The 15,000-nt window shown below is 39.6% G+C and overlaps 1 protein-coding gene across 6 annotated transcripts in view; it reads left to right on the top strand.

The window, feature by feature from the left end:
- LOC115222218 (cyclin-dependent kinase 8) overlaps window positions 1-15,000 on the top strand; it is a 30,717-nt gene that overhangs the window by 4,840 nt on the left and 10,877 nt on the right. For 5 of the 6 annotated variants that reach the window (XM_036511133.1, XM_036511134.1, XM_029792377.2 and 2 more), the window contains exons 2-8: window positions 2,706-2,826; window positions 3,376-3,486; window positions 6,899-7,039; window positions 8,353-8,410; window positions 10,455-10,586; window positions 11,556-11,699; window positions 14,268-14,337. In XM_036511133.1, the coding sequence (XP_036367026.1) occupies window positions 2,706-2,826; window positions 3,376-3,486; window positions 6,899-7,039; window positions 8,353-8,410; window positions 10,455-10,586; window positions 11,556-11,699; window positions 14,268-14,337 (777 nt within the window). The remainder of the gene's footprint in view (window positions 1-2,705; window positions 2,827-3,375; window positions 3,487-6,898; window positions 7,040-8,352; window positions 8,411-10,454; window positions 10,587-11,555; window positions 11,700-14,267; window positions 14,338-15,000) is intronic. The other variant, XM_029792379.2, reaches the window with a different exon arrangement.

The raw sequence follows: 15,000 nt of genomic DNA, 5'->3' as shown, positions 1-15,000 counted from the left end.
CACCTGCATAATTTACACCACCTGAAGCATATTTGTAGAAAATTTCATTGGAAAATATTTTATCCTGGAACTTATGAGGGACCAGTTTGTGTGTCTGTGTATGTATGAAGGGGCACATTTGTGTAGGTCTGTCTATATTTTAAAATATTTTTGTTGGTGATTTTGTTTATTTTTCTTGTTTTGCATGTATTAAGGTCTATTCTTTGTTGTTTGACATTTCTAAATGCTTGTTAGCTTTTTTTTTTTTCAATAAAAAGGAAAGTCACCTTGTGAGTATATATATATATATATATATATTTTGTTTCTTGCCACACTAAACACACACAAACACACATGTGGTTCTCTGCTGTATTTACTCATGTAAGATTTTAAAACGTAATCATTTGTCAAAATTGGTGGATAAGCATTTCGTTCATAAATATAGGGGAAAAAACTGAGGATCTGAGGATCTTAGTAAAGGGAGATCACAGCCCTAGCCTATAACAGTGTTGCATAACCAGCCCATTTAAAAAGTACCTTTGAATTGTTGGGCGACATGTCGTGCTTGAGACCTATTGAGTCAAGTAAAATCAAATCCCAATCAAAAATGGAAATTTTAGTTGTGGCCATCTGACTGGCTCTTGTACTGGTGGCATGCAATAAGCACCATTCATGCATGGGTCGTTGCCAGTGTCACCTTACTGGCTCCCCATGCCAGCAGCATGTAAAAAACACCATCTGAATGTTGTCGATGCCAGCCTCTCCACTCCGACCGGCTCCTGTGCCGGTAGCATGTAAAAAGCACCATCCAAACATGGTCGATGTCAGTGCCGGTGGCACATAAAAAGCACCCACTACACTTGAGGAGTGGTTGGCATTAGGAAGGGCATCCAGCTGTAGAAACATTACCGGGTCAGATTGGAGCCTGGTGTGGCCTCCTGGCTTGCCAGTCCCCGGTCAAACTGTCCAACCCATGCCAGCATGGAAATCGGACGTTAAACAACAACGATGATGATGATAAACTAAGAGGATAAACCATGTTACTGACTTTTAAAGTATAAAAAGTAGGCAATTGGATTACCATAAAAATAGGTAATTTTTGTTGCCTCAAAAATCACAACAAATTTTGCTGGTATAAATCAACTCCTTGGATTGAAAGAATTTACTCAATTTCATGTATTGAGTACTTTCATTTGCATATCCAAACACACACATACGAAAGGAGAGATCACTCGCACATATTGTGGAGGTTAATTATGTGGATTAATTAATAGGTTGACTCGGGTTTATTTGCCTTAGTAAAAGTTACACAGATGTGAAGAACATATCTGATCATTAGAATACTCTAACACTGAGTGGTGAGATGGCTACAGATTTTAAATAAGATTACCATGCATTGGTAAGTGAGAACCATTCATATGGCTAATTTGGCTACTTTAAAGACTGTTAGGTATTACAAAAGTTAGTAGGTGACTGTTGGAGCTTACTCTGGCATAGTAAATAGTTGTCTTCGTTTATTCCAATAGAAACTGCAATGAAATTTAATTTCAGTAATTTAAGGAATTATAATAAATAATGATTTTAAGTTAGCTAACAGTGAACTCTCTTGGTGGTAACAGTATGATAGTTGCTTTTTTCTTTGTTTTTTGTTAAACAGTTGGTTGATGCATAATGTACAATTTCTCAAAGACAAAAGCAGCAGTTGTCTCTGCGATTGTCTTGACCACACAATTATGCCTATATTCAATTAAAAATTGTTGCTGCAAATATAAAGGACAGGTTCATCTTTTGATTTTTTTTCCTGTGTCTTTGTTCTTTGTGCTTGCAGCTACAGTTTAATACATAAAATATATTATGCATATATGTATATATACACACACACATACATGACTTTAAAAGAGATTTCATTTTCAGATTTGTTTTTTGTCTAGTAATTGACATTATCTGAACCCATGTGTTGGAACTGGAATGAATGTCTTGTAAAAAAAAAGTCATTTTAGCCAGTTTCCATATATGGTTTGATAGAGATGTTGTATTGATATGCATATCCTTGTACACACACGCACAAGTCTTTAAGAATGTATGTTATATACTTGCACGCAATCTCAAAAACGTGCTGCTATTGTGAATGTCAGAGTTTAAGAAGTCATGAATGTTGTGCAACCCTTCTGAGCATTGTGAAAGTAATGTGTGTGTGTGCATGTGGTGCAGTAAGTGCACATGTGTGTGTGTGTGTATATGAACTATCTGTGTTTGTATGATAGGAAATGTCTGTTTTTTGAATATCTTGTTATAATTATGTGCTGTATTTACTTGTCTATAAGTTGCACTATTTTACACTTAATTTTAATTGCAAAAGAAAAAAAAAAAATGCCTAGAAAAACTGGGGTGTGACTTATACACAGGGCAAAGCTAATATTATGAAGGGGAAAGCATTTTATTCCAAGATTTAACACTGAATTAAGGGTGCAGCTTGTAAATGAGTAAATAAAATAAATTCTTCTTTTGTGACTTGTTTTTATGAATGTTTCACATATATGTATATACATATGTATATATATAATATATATACATATATGTATACATACATGCGTTTGTACATATGTCTATATATACATACATATATACGTATGTATGTATATACATATATTTATCTAAAAAAAATCTAATTTATTAACCTTATCCTTCCTATTTATTTCAATTTCCCATCAAATTTTTCTTTGAAGTCTCCACTATTCTGAGGGAAATCATTCTCTCTCCCGTCATTGCAGCGCTGATGGCCGGGAATATGCTCTGAAACAAATTGAGGGCACTGGTATCTCTATGTCAGCTTGTCGGGAAATCGCTGTAAGTAAAAAAAAAACCGCTACATTATATAACGAATCACATCTTCCATGTCTGTTCTCGTTTCTTCGTCTGTCACCTTGTTTTATTTTTGATCTCCGATCCGATCTCCTTCATCTATGTCTGCTCCGTATGACATATTTCCTTGTAACCCTTGTTTTGCTTATCCATATTGTAACTTTTTTCTTTGTTTTTTTTTTTCATGTGTTTAATTACAATTGTTTCTGCAAACATCACATTTTTTTTTTCTCCATCTCTTGTCATTGTTACCTGTATATTTGTTTCCTTTGCCGTTCATATTTGAACTGTTTCTAAACCATTTTAAAATACGTATACGATTTATCTATCTCTGGTTATTAGCTTTGAATGTGGATAAAAAAAATTGGACCCACCGTATCGCAGCTTTTGCTACGTATAGTCTTTTTTTTTTGTTTGTTATTTAACTCAATATTGACTCACAACGCTTTATATGACCTTTATACTGTGAAATTTCAGAACCCAACTAAAGTGACGTTGTTTCATCTAATGTTTTTTTCGTATTGTATTTTGTAGCTATTGCGAGAACTCCGACATAAAAATGTGATTAGTCTTCAGAAGGTATTTCTCTCACATACAGATAGGAAAGTTTGGTTATTATTTGATTATGCTGAGCATGACCTATGGGTAAGTTGGTTATTTCTGTATAATATTCTTTTTGCTTGGTTGTCAAGCGATGTTGGGGGGACAAACACATACATCGATGCTGGTGTGTCTACGTCACCGTAACTTAGCGGTTTGGCAAAAAAGAGACCGATAGAATAAGAACTAGGCTTGCAAAGAATAAGTCCTGGGGTTGATTTGCTCGACTAAAGGCGGTGCTCCAGCATGGCCACAGTCACATGACTGAAACAAGTAAGGTTAAAGAGAGTAAGGAGTAAACCTAGGATCTTGTAAGTGGAGTATTACTGTAGCTCTAATTAGAATAAACTCCATACACCAACATCCTCAGTGTTTTGAACGTCTAATTTTCTGTGCTCCCATCGGCCAGGTGGAATTTGTTGAGGCAGATTTTCTATGGTTAGGTGCCCTTCCTGTTGCCAGTCCTCACCTGGTTTCAGGCAGGTAATATCTCCCATGGCCAGATATGTTTTTCAAGGAAGACTAGAAATGGACAACATCGCTTGTATGACTGCAATGCTCACTTACAATCACACGTAATATCAAGGGAAAGCTACACATAAACATGTGTATACTTAGGTGTGTGTATATATCATCATCGTGATCATCATTTAATGTCCGTTGTCCACACTGGCAAGGGTCTGACTTGGTTGGCATGCTGGAAGACCACACCAGGCTCCAGTCTGATTTGGTATGGTTTTCTACGAGTGGATGCCCTTCCTAACAGCAACAACTCTGAGTGTAATGGGTGTTTTTACATGCCACCAGCACGGGTGCTATTTGCATGACATTCGTATCTGCCACGACTGTGATGGGCCTTCAAAATTGCAGTTGTTGTAGATACCGGTGTAATGCAAATGGCACCCGTGCCTGTGGCACGTAAAAGCACACATTACACTCTTGGAGTGGTTGGTGTTAGGAAGGGCATCCAGCCATAGAAAACCATGCTACATGATTAAGTTCAAGGCAGACTTTAACTTTTGACTTGTATAAAAGTACAGACATGGCAGTGTTGTTAACATATTTGCTTTCCAATCACATGGTTTGGGGTTCATTCCCATTGTGCTACACCTTGGGCAAGGTCTTCTACTATAGTTCCTAGCTAACTAAAGTCTTCTGAGTGAATTTGGTAGATTTAAGGCTGAAAGGAGGAGACTTGTTATTAAATATATATATTTAATAAGTCCAGGAACTAAAGTCCCTTAAGGGATGCGAGCATCCTAGTTCACCGGTTTATACTAGTGTTCAGAGAAAACCAAGTATATTAGTTTATCACTGAGGATACACACCATTCAGTGGTTTTGTATATGGAATTTTATTTCTGAAATTAAAGAATTGGGTATGAAACGGCTGTAGGTAGGAATTTCTATGTATGATTTGAATGTCTTTAGATAAAAACATCTGTATGAAATTTTTTTACATTTTCTTATTTTAAAGTTTATATATATATATATATATCTATATTAATTAGGGTTCAGCAAAGATTTGCTTTACCACATACCGAAGTTTAGAAATAGCAGCCAAAAACCTTAGCTATTCCTTCTACTTTAAAAAGGGACTCCAAGTATTTTGGTTTCTCTGGGAGTCCCTTTTTAAAGTAGAAGAAATAGCTAAGGTTTTTTGGCTGCTATTTCTAAACTTCGGTATGTGGTAAAGCAAATCTTTGCTGAACCCTAATTATTAAGTATTGCTTAAGTTTACCGTGAAATGGTCCTTTTTTCATACCGAATTCTACTTGGTAAAATTGATTACTTCTTAATTAATTAATTTTACCCTTTGTTATTATATATATATATTCGATTTGAGCAAGGTCATTTCCAGTGCTGCCTGACTGGCCCCCATGCCGGTGGTATGTAAAAAGCATCCACTACACTCTCGGAGTGGTTGGTGTTAGGAAGGGCATCCAGCTGTAGAAACTCTGCCAGATCAAGATTGGAGCCTGGTGCAGCCATCTGGTTCGCCAGCCCACAGTCAAAATCGTCCAACCCATGCTAGCATGGAAAGCGGACGTTAAATGATGATGATATATGGTGCCAGCATGAGTTTTTATATGGCACTCTTGCTGGTGTCACATAAAAGTACTTGTCCCAGTTCCACGTTATAAGCATCCAGCACACACTGTAGTGGTTGGTGTCAGGAAGAGCATCCAGCCATAGAAACTAAGCCAAATCAGACTGGAGCCTGGTGCAGCTCTCTGGCTTGTCAGCTCTGGTCAAATTGTCCAACCCATGCCAGCATGGAAAACCTGGCTAAAACTGGCTTTGGCTCTGAGTACGAATGTCTTGTTTTCAAAAGTTTTGAATTAAAATCTTCCACCAAACCTTAGTCACAGTTTATGTTCCTAACACTAGCTTAATGATAACGAAGTTATTTTTACTAAATTCTTTGTTATATTTAAAATTAATTGAAAGAAGCACAGAGCATCTCAACAGAAATACATCATGACTTTTATGCACACACACGCATGCACTTGCAAGTAAACACACACACACACACACACACATGTATGTGTGTGATGTTGTCATTTCTGTTTCTTGTCCGATCTCATTTTACATCCCTTGTCTCTAAGCAATGGAATAAAAAAATGCTTTACTTGTAAAACGGGTAAGGGTCAGTGACAGGAAGGGCTTCCAGTTGTAAAATAAGTACTCACCTAACCCATGCCAGCATAGAAAAGCAAATGCAAAAAAACAAACAAACTGTAACTTTCACTGCCCTGAAACTGTGTTGATGACCAGGTCAAGGTTGTGTGACTGGAAATAGTTAATTTAAGGCGGCGAGCTGGCAGAAACGTTAACACGGCAGGCGAAATGCATAGCCATATTTCGTCTGCCGCAACGTTCTGAGTTCAAATTCTGCCGAGGTTGACTTTGCCTTTCATCCTTTTGGGGTCGATTAAATAAGTACCAGTTACGCAGTGGGGTCGATATAATTGACTTAATCTGTTTGTCTGTCCTTGTTTGTCCCCTCTGGTAAACTTAAGTAATACTTAATAATTAGGGTTCAGCAAAGATTTGCCTTACCACATACCGAAGTTTAGAAATAGCAGCCAAAAAACGTTAGCTATTTCTTCTACTTAAATCTTTGCGGAACCCTAATTATTAAATATATATATATATATATATAATATATATATATGCATGATGGGTTTCTTCTCACAGGGCATTGGTCTCTGCATTTTTGTGGGCAGTAAAGAAATAAGAAATAGTGAATTTAAGTTTTTTTTTTTTTTGTATCTTCCAAGTAACTCAAAATGATTCTTCCATCTGCTTCAGATAATGTATAATCAATATCATTAAGTTCGATTTATTGTATGTCTCAGTTTGTTATTGAATCTTGCAAACCTGCTCTCAACCGGTCTTATAACTGATGTAATTAACTTGTGTCTCTCTGTTTTGTCTTCCTGTGTGTGTTTCAGCATATAATCAAGTTCCACAGGTCTGCCAAAGCCAACAAGAAACAAATTAGCTTCCCAAAGAATATGGTCAAGTCACTGCTGTTCCAAATATTGGACGGTATTCATTATTTGCACTCCAATTGGGTTCTCCACAGGGATTTAGTAAGTATATTATTATTATTATCTCTATATATATAAATGGCAAAATGTCTGTGTGTGCGTGTCCACAATTTTTCAGTTAGAGGGCTCGCACTTTCTATGGTCATTCAAAACCGTCCAAGGATGGTCATGCACATCTTTACATTTCCCCAGTCACACTGCAAAGCCATTTAAAAATCAATAGAAGTGACTATTTTGTGAATTTTCTATCCAAAACCCAATCAAAATGCCCGAAACTTGATACGCCAATTGAATGCCCGGTGTTGCCAGGTCATAGTGCTAGTTATTATTATTATTGATTTGTTATTAATTAAAAACAAAAAGTCAGGTTGGTGGAATCATTAGTTCTTTGGACAAAATGTTCTACAGCATTTCCTCCAGTGCTTGTACACTCCGAGTTCAAATCCTGATGAGGTCAGCTTTACCTTTCACCCTTTTGGAGTTCCATAGAATAAGTACTAGTCAAGTACTGAAATATTGGTGACCCACCTCCCTATATAATTGCTGGCCTGGTGCTGAAATTTGAAATGATTATTATTTTTAAAGCAGCCAAAAGCAATGAGCTGGCAAAATCTTTAGCATGCCAGCAAAATGCTAAGTGGTATTTCATCCTTCTGTATGTTCTGAGTTCAAATTCCACTAAGGTTGACTTTTTTTTTTTTTGTCCTTTTGAGGTTCCATAAAATAAGTACCTGTCAGGCACTGGTGTTGATGTTATCGAATTACCACCTCCCCTAAGATTATTAGTTTTGTTCCAAAATTTAAAACCAAATCGTTCAACATCAATGGAAATTGTAGCTGTGATACCAGTGCCGGTGGCACATAGGAGAACAATCTGAATGTGGCCGTTGCCAGCACTGCCCGACTGGCCTCCGTGCCAGTGGCACGTAAAAAGCACCATCTGATTGTGGCCGTTGCCAGCTTCGTCTGGCACCTGTGTAGGTGGCACATAAAAAGCACCCACTACACTCTCGGACTGGTTGGCGTTAGGAAGGGCATCCAGCTGTAGAAACACTGCCAGATCAGACTGGGCCTGGCGCAGTTGAACTGTCCAACCCATGTTAGCATGGAAAACGGATGTTAAACGATGATGATGATTACTGGTCTTCCATAAAAACAACCTTGCCTGGACTTGTGCCTTGAAGGGTAACTTTCTAGGTGCAATCCCGTGGTTATTCATGACCAAAGAGGGCCTTTACCCTTTGCCACCACCACCACCTCATTTTATAGCTGCCATCTCATTTCTGAACATTACCTCTTGTTTATAAAGACCACACTGCCATACTGTAACTTATGTTACCATTTATCTTATTCAGAAACCTGCCAATATACTTGTAATGGGTGAAGGCCCAGAAAGAGGAAGAGTTAAGATTGGTAAGTCTTTTTGTCTTTGGAATTGTTTATTATTTCTTAATAATAGATTTTAAAAAATGAACAAAAAAAAAACAAAACAATCCTCTATGCAAACCCCAAATTCCAAATCCTCAGATGTTGAAAATACAAGTACCTCTATTTACCAATGAATATCATTGTATTTATTTTGTGCCCATTTGTCTGGGTTTTTTTATATGCTTACATGGATTTGGTTGATCTTGTATAGCATACTCTTTACTCTTTTACTTGTTTCAGTCATTTGACTGCGGCCATGCTGGAGCACCGCCTTTAGTCGAGCAAATCGACCCCGGGACTTATTCTTTTGTAAGCCCAGTACTTATTCTATCGGTCTCTTTTGCCGAACCGCTAAATGACGGGGGACGTAAGCACACCAGCATCGGTTGTCAAGCAATGCTAGGGGGACAAACACAGACACACAAACATATATATACACACACACACACACACACACACACACACCACACACACACACACACACACACACACACACACACACACATATGTATATACATATATACGACAGGCTTCTTTCAGTTTCCGTCTACCAAATCCACTCACAAGGCATTGGTCTGCCCGAAGCTATAGCAGAAGACACTTGCCCAAGATGCCACACAGTGGGACTGAACCTGGAACCATGTGGTTGGTAAGCAAGCTATTTACCACACGGCCACTCCTGCACCTATAAAGGCAGATGTTACCTCTGTTGAGTGATATTATTCAAATGCTGTGGAATATAATGATGGGGTGACATGACCCAAGTCAGGCCAATCAGAGCAAGTTCAACTCTGACTTTAACTCTTTTATGAGTAAAAATTCTTATCAAATTGATTAGGATTTTACTCTTGAGAGTCCTATTTTACTTCCTGGTTCAGCTTGCTTGAATTGGCTGGACTCCATCATGATATTGCATGGTGAATCGGGTATCACTATTCAGCAGAGGTAAGCGTTCTGTGTCCATACAGAGCTGGTTGGTGGTCTTTTTGGGGGACGGCTGACCCATGTGTATCCATGTTGAGATGTTCGTATCATATGAGTGCATCACTAATTCTTATTTAGGACTTTAGCAATCATCATCAATGTTTAACATTTGCTTTTCCATACTTGCGCAGGTCGAACAGGATCTGTTGAGGCAGATTTTACTGACCGAGTGCCCTTCCTTTTGCTAATCCTCATGTTTCCTCTAACTGGAAACAAACAACCTTGCTTGTATGGCAATGTTCATTTACAACCATATGTGATGTCCAGACAAGGGCACACACAAATGCACACGACAGGCTTCTTTCAGTTTTCATCTACCAAAATCCACTCATAAGGCTTTGGTTGGCTTGGTGCTTTAACAGATGACATTTGCCCAAGGTGCCCTGCAGTGAGACTGAACTCAAGTCTATGTAGTTGGGAAGAAAACTTCTTAACTATACAGCCATGCCAGTCTCTAATGGCATCAGTGATTACAAGAAGACAGCCATAGTCTTTGATTATTTGGGTGCCCTTTTCTTTGGGATATTCAGAACAGCCTGTAACATGTGAAGGTAAGCTTTGAGGTGTTTGTTGAGTGTTGAAGCAGTGGAATCCATAATATGGCCAAACAGAGCAAATTCTTCTCATGTTGAATGCCTAAGGAATCATAGCAGCAAAACGGACTCAGGAATCTGGTGCAATCTTCTGCCTACCCAGCTTCTGTCAAACCATCCAGCCCCATGCCAGGATGGAAGGCGGATGTTAAACGACGATGAGAATAAGTAGCGACGTTCTATAAGAACGTAAAAGTACGATCTTTTGATCGACACCAACTTCAATACTTTGCACCATTCTGATTTATCATCTGCCTGGACTACATTCTTCACACTTTAGTTTACAAAATTAAAAGAACACACCTGTTAAATAACCCTCCCCCCTGTTCTCCAACCGTTGCAGGTATAATCCCTCATCTTCACAAAAACTGGTCTTTTCTGAGAATGTCAGATTAGATTTTGATCACTTTTTTTTCCCATTTACTTACTTTCGCTTTCATTTTAAATTCCAGCTGATATGGGTTTTGCACGTCTGTTCAACAATCCGTTAAAACCTCTAGCAGATCTAGATCCTGTGGTTGTGACTTTTTGGTACAGAGCACCAGAATTATTATTAGGAGCGAGACATTACACAAAAGCAATTGGTAGGTTGAGTCCGATTCTCTTTCTTCTGTTAATTTGTTCATTTGTTTGTTTTTACATTTGTCTTTCTATGCTGGCATGAGTTAGGGGGATCTTGCTGAGGTAGATTCTTTACAGTTGGATGCAGTCTGTGTTGCCTGCTTTCTAAGATATTTTCACCATTTTATCATCATTATCATCGTATAGCGTCCGCTTTCCATGCTAGCATGGGTTGGACGGTTCAACTGGGGTCTGGGAAGCCAGAAGGCTGCACCAGGCCCAGTCTGATCTGGCAATGTTTCTATGGCTGGATGCCTTTCCTAACGCCAACCACTCCGTGAGTGTAGTGGGTGCTTTTTACGTGCCACTGGCATGGAGGCCAGGTGAGGCTGGCAATGGCCACGATCGGATGGTGCTTTTTACATGCCACCGGCACGGAGGCCAGTCGGGGCAGCGCTGGCAACGGCCACGTTCGGATGGTTCTCTTACGTATCACCGGCACTGGTATCACAGCTGCAATTTCCATTCATGTTGATCGATTTCGATTTTGATTTTCACTTGCCTCAACAGGTCCTCACAAGTAGAGTTTTGTGTCCCAAGAAGGAAAGGTATGCATAGGTGGACTGGCTACATCCCAGGTAGAGGCCATGGGTTATGGTCTCACTTGTCCTGCTGGGTCTTCTCACGCAAAGCATACTTCCAAAGGTCTCGGGCTCTAGTCATTTCTTCGGTGAGACCTAAAGTTCGAAGGTCGTGCTTCACCACCTTGTCCCATGAGAGGTAGAGACGAAAGAGGATGTTTTAAGGAGTGTTAGTTCAAGTGGTAACAGGAAATGTAGAAAAAATTGAATCCAAATAAAACACTAAAACAGGCAAATATGTATCATACTCAATGTGCATACATTGTTGGGAGGTATGATACGCACTTTTGACTAGTTGTTGTGCACCTGAGCACTGTATACAATAATTTCATTATTATTTCTTTTTTCCAGATATTTGGGCTATTGGGTGTATTTTTGCTGAACTGTTAACATCGGAACCAATATTTCACTGCCGCCAGGAGGATATCAAAACTAGTAACCCTTACCACCAAGATCAGCTGGATAGGATTTTTAATGTCATGGGTTTTCCTCAGGGTAAGCTTCTCCTTTTTTTTCTAACCCAGCATTTTTCTTTTTCTTTTCCCATTTTAACCCTTTTGTTACTAACCCGGCCAAAACCAGCTCTGGCTCAGTGGTAAAATGTCTTGTTTTCATGTAAAAAGCACCATCCGATTGTGGCCATTGCCAGCTTCGTCTGGCCCCCATGCCGGTGGCACGTAAAAAACATCACCTGATCGTGGCCGTTTGCCAGCCTCGTCTGGTACTTGTGCAGGTGGCACATAAAAAGCGCCCACTACACTCTCGGAGTGGTTGGCATTAGGAAGGGCATCCAGCTGCAGAAACACTGCCAGATCAGACTGGGCCTGAATTAAAATATTCCACCATGCCTTAGTCACAATTTATGTTCTAAACACTAGTTTAATGATAACTAAACTACTTTACAAAATTCTTTGTTATATTTAAAATGATTGAAAGAAACACAGAGCACCTCAAAATAAATACAGTAATGAAAGGGTTAAATAGGCATGGTTATGGGTTTAAAAGCTCTATCTACGACGATTTCATCTCAATCGAAGGAGAGGGGCTTTCTCCGTCCAGGTTGCAGATCCGTGGAATAAGCTGCCGGACGAGATAGTGAAGATGCCGACGACCGCTCGGTTCAAAGTCTCCCTTGACCAGAAATGGCCTGAACTCTTTGCATGAACACCACCCTGTACATAACTCCATGTCTCCCTACATGGCCTTGCTTTTTGCTTTTTGAGCCAAATAATTAACTTAACTTAAGGGGCTTGCTTTGAAACTACGTGGTATTGAGTTCAGTCCCACTGTATGGTACTTTTATGGCTTTGGGCCGACCAGTGCTTTGTGATTTGAATCTGGTTGGTGGAAACTTGTGTGGAAGCCTGTTGAAGGTATCTTTTATTGTTCATTTAGTTCAGTCATTTGGCTGCAGCCATGCTGGAGCACCACCTTTAGTCAAACAAATCGGCCCCAGGACTTATTCTTTGTAAGCCCAGTACTTATTCTATTGGTCTCTTTTGCCAAACTGCTAAGTTAAGGGGACGTAAACACACCAACATCGGTTGTCAAGCGATGGTGGAGGGGGAGACGAACACACACACACAAATATATACATGTATGTATATATACGCACACAACGGGCTTCTTTTAGTTTCTGTCTACCAAATCTACTCACAAGGCTTTGGTTGGCCCAAGGTGCCACACAGTGGGACTGTACTCGGAACCATGTGGTTGGGTTAGGAAGCAAGCCTCTTACCACACAACCACATACATATACATACATATACACATGCCACGTAAAAAGCACCATCCGATCGTGGCCGTTGCCAACCTAGCCTGGCCCCTGTGCCGGTGGCACGTAAAAAGTACCATCTGACCGTGGTCGTTTGCCAGCCTCTTCTGGCCCCTGTGTCAGTGGCGTGTAAAAAACACCCACTACACTCATTGAGTGGTTGGCGTTAGGAAGGGCATCCAGCTGTAGAAACTCTGCCAGATCAGACTGGGCCTGGTGCAGCCATCTGGTTTCCCAGACCCCAGTTGAACCGTCCAACCCATGCTAGCATGGAAAGCGGACGCTAAATGATGATATATATATATATAGATATATATATATATATATATATATATATATATATTCATGATGGCTTCTTTCAGTTTCTATCGACCAAATCTGCTCACGAGGCTTTGGTTGGCCTCAGGCAATAGTAGAAGACACTTACCCAAGGTGCCATGCAGTAGGACTGAACCTGAAACCCTGTGGTTGGGAAGCAAGCTTCTTACCCCACAACCTCCTATATCATTATCATTTTTGATTATTATTGAAGATTACTATTTTTATAAAAGAAAGGATTATCATCATTATTGTTATTATCATGACGATGAACTGGCAGAATCGTTAGCATGCTGGACGAAATGCTTAGCGGTATTTTGCCTGTCGCTATGTTCTGAGTTCAAATTCCGCCGAAGTCGACTTTGCCTTTTCATCCTTTTGGGGTCGATAAAATAAGTACCAGTTGAACACTGGGGTCAATGTAATTGCTTCATCCCTTCCCCCAAAATTGCTACCCTTGTGGTAAAATTTTAAAACATTATTATTATCATTGAGGATTAGTTGGCAGAAACGTTAGCGCGCCAGGTGAAATGCTAGGCGGTATTTCGTCTGTCGTTACGTTCTGAGTTCAAATTCTGCCAAGGTCGACTTTGCCTTTCATCCTCTTGGGGTCGATAAATAAAGTACCAGTTTTGCACTAGGTCGATGTAATCCCTTTTCCTGTCTTTGTTTCTCCCCTCTATGTTTAGCCCCTTGTGGGTAATAAAGAAATATATTTCTATAACAGAAAGGATTATTATTATTATGGTAAATGGGCAGAATCCTTAGATGTCAGACAAAAGGGCCTTGCAGTGTTTCTTCCAACATCTTTTGTTCTGAATTCAGATTTTACTGAGATTATCTCTATTTTATTAATCCCAGTGGGATGAAAGATAAAGTCAACTACTGGGGTCCTCACCTTAAAATTGCTCTCCTTGTGCCCAAATTAGAAACAGCTTTTATTTATGTATTTATGTATTTTTTTTTATCAGAAAAAGATTGGGAGGATATAAAGAAAATGCCTGAGCATCCAACATTAATGAAAGATTTCAAGAGATCAAAGTAAGTTGTGTTGGTTTTTATTTATTAATTGCATGGTTTCTGTGGAATTAAATGTCATCATCATCGTCGTTTAACGTCCGCTTTCCATGCTAGCATGGGTTGGACGAATGACTGAGGGCTGGCGAGCCAGATAGCTGCACCAGGCTTCAATCTTGATCTGGCAGAAATTCTATATGCAGTTGGTACTCCTTTTCTTATCCAGTTGACCAAAGGGCCAAATCAACAAAGCTATGTCAATGGTTGTGGAAGCACGTGGCTTAGTGGTCAGGGCATTCGACTCACAATAGTAAGGTCATGAGTTCAATTCCTGGTGTTTCGATTCCCATTGGTGCCCTTGAGCAGGACACTTTTTCATCTTGCTCCAGAACACTCACCTAGCAAAAACGAGTGGTACCAGTAATTCAAAGGGCCAGCTTTGTGACATTCTGTGTCGTGCTGAATATCTCTGAGTTAAGGGTACGTGTGTCTGCAGAGTGCTCAGCCACTTGTATAAGTTCACGAGCTGGTTGTTCCATTTGATCAGATCACTGGAACCCTCGTTATCGTAATTGATGGAATACTCTTTTACTCTTTTACTTGTTTCAGTCATTTGACTGTGGCCATGCTGGAGCACCACCTTTTTTAGTCGAGCAAATTGACCCCGGGACTTATTCTTTGTAAGCC

This window comes from Octopus sinensis, linkage group LG19 (genome assembly GCF_006345805.1).
Source record: "Octopus sinensis linkage group LG19, ASM634580v1, whole genome shotgun sequence".
In the NCBI taxonomy this organism is placed as follows: domain Eukaryota; kingdom Metazoa; phylum Mollusca; class Cephalopoda; order Octopoda; family Octopodidae; genus Octopus; species Octopus sinensis.
This window is presented reverse-complemented; position numbering and strand designations above follow the sequence as displayed.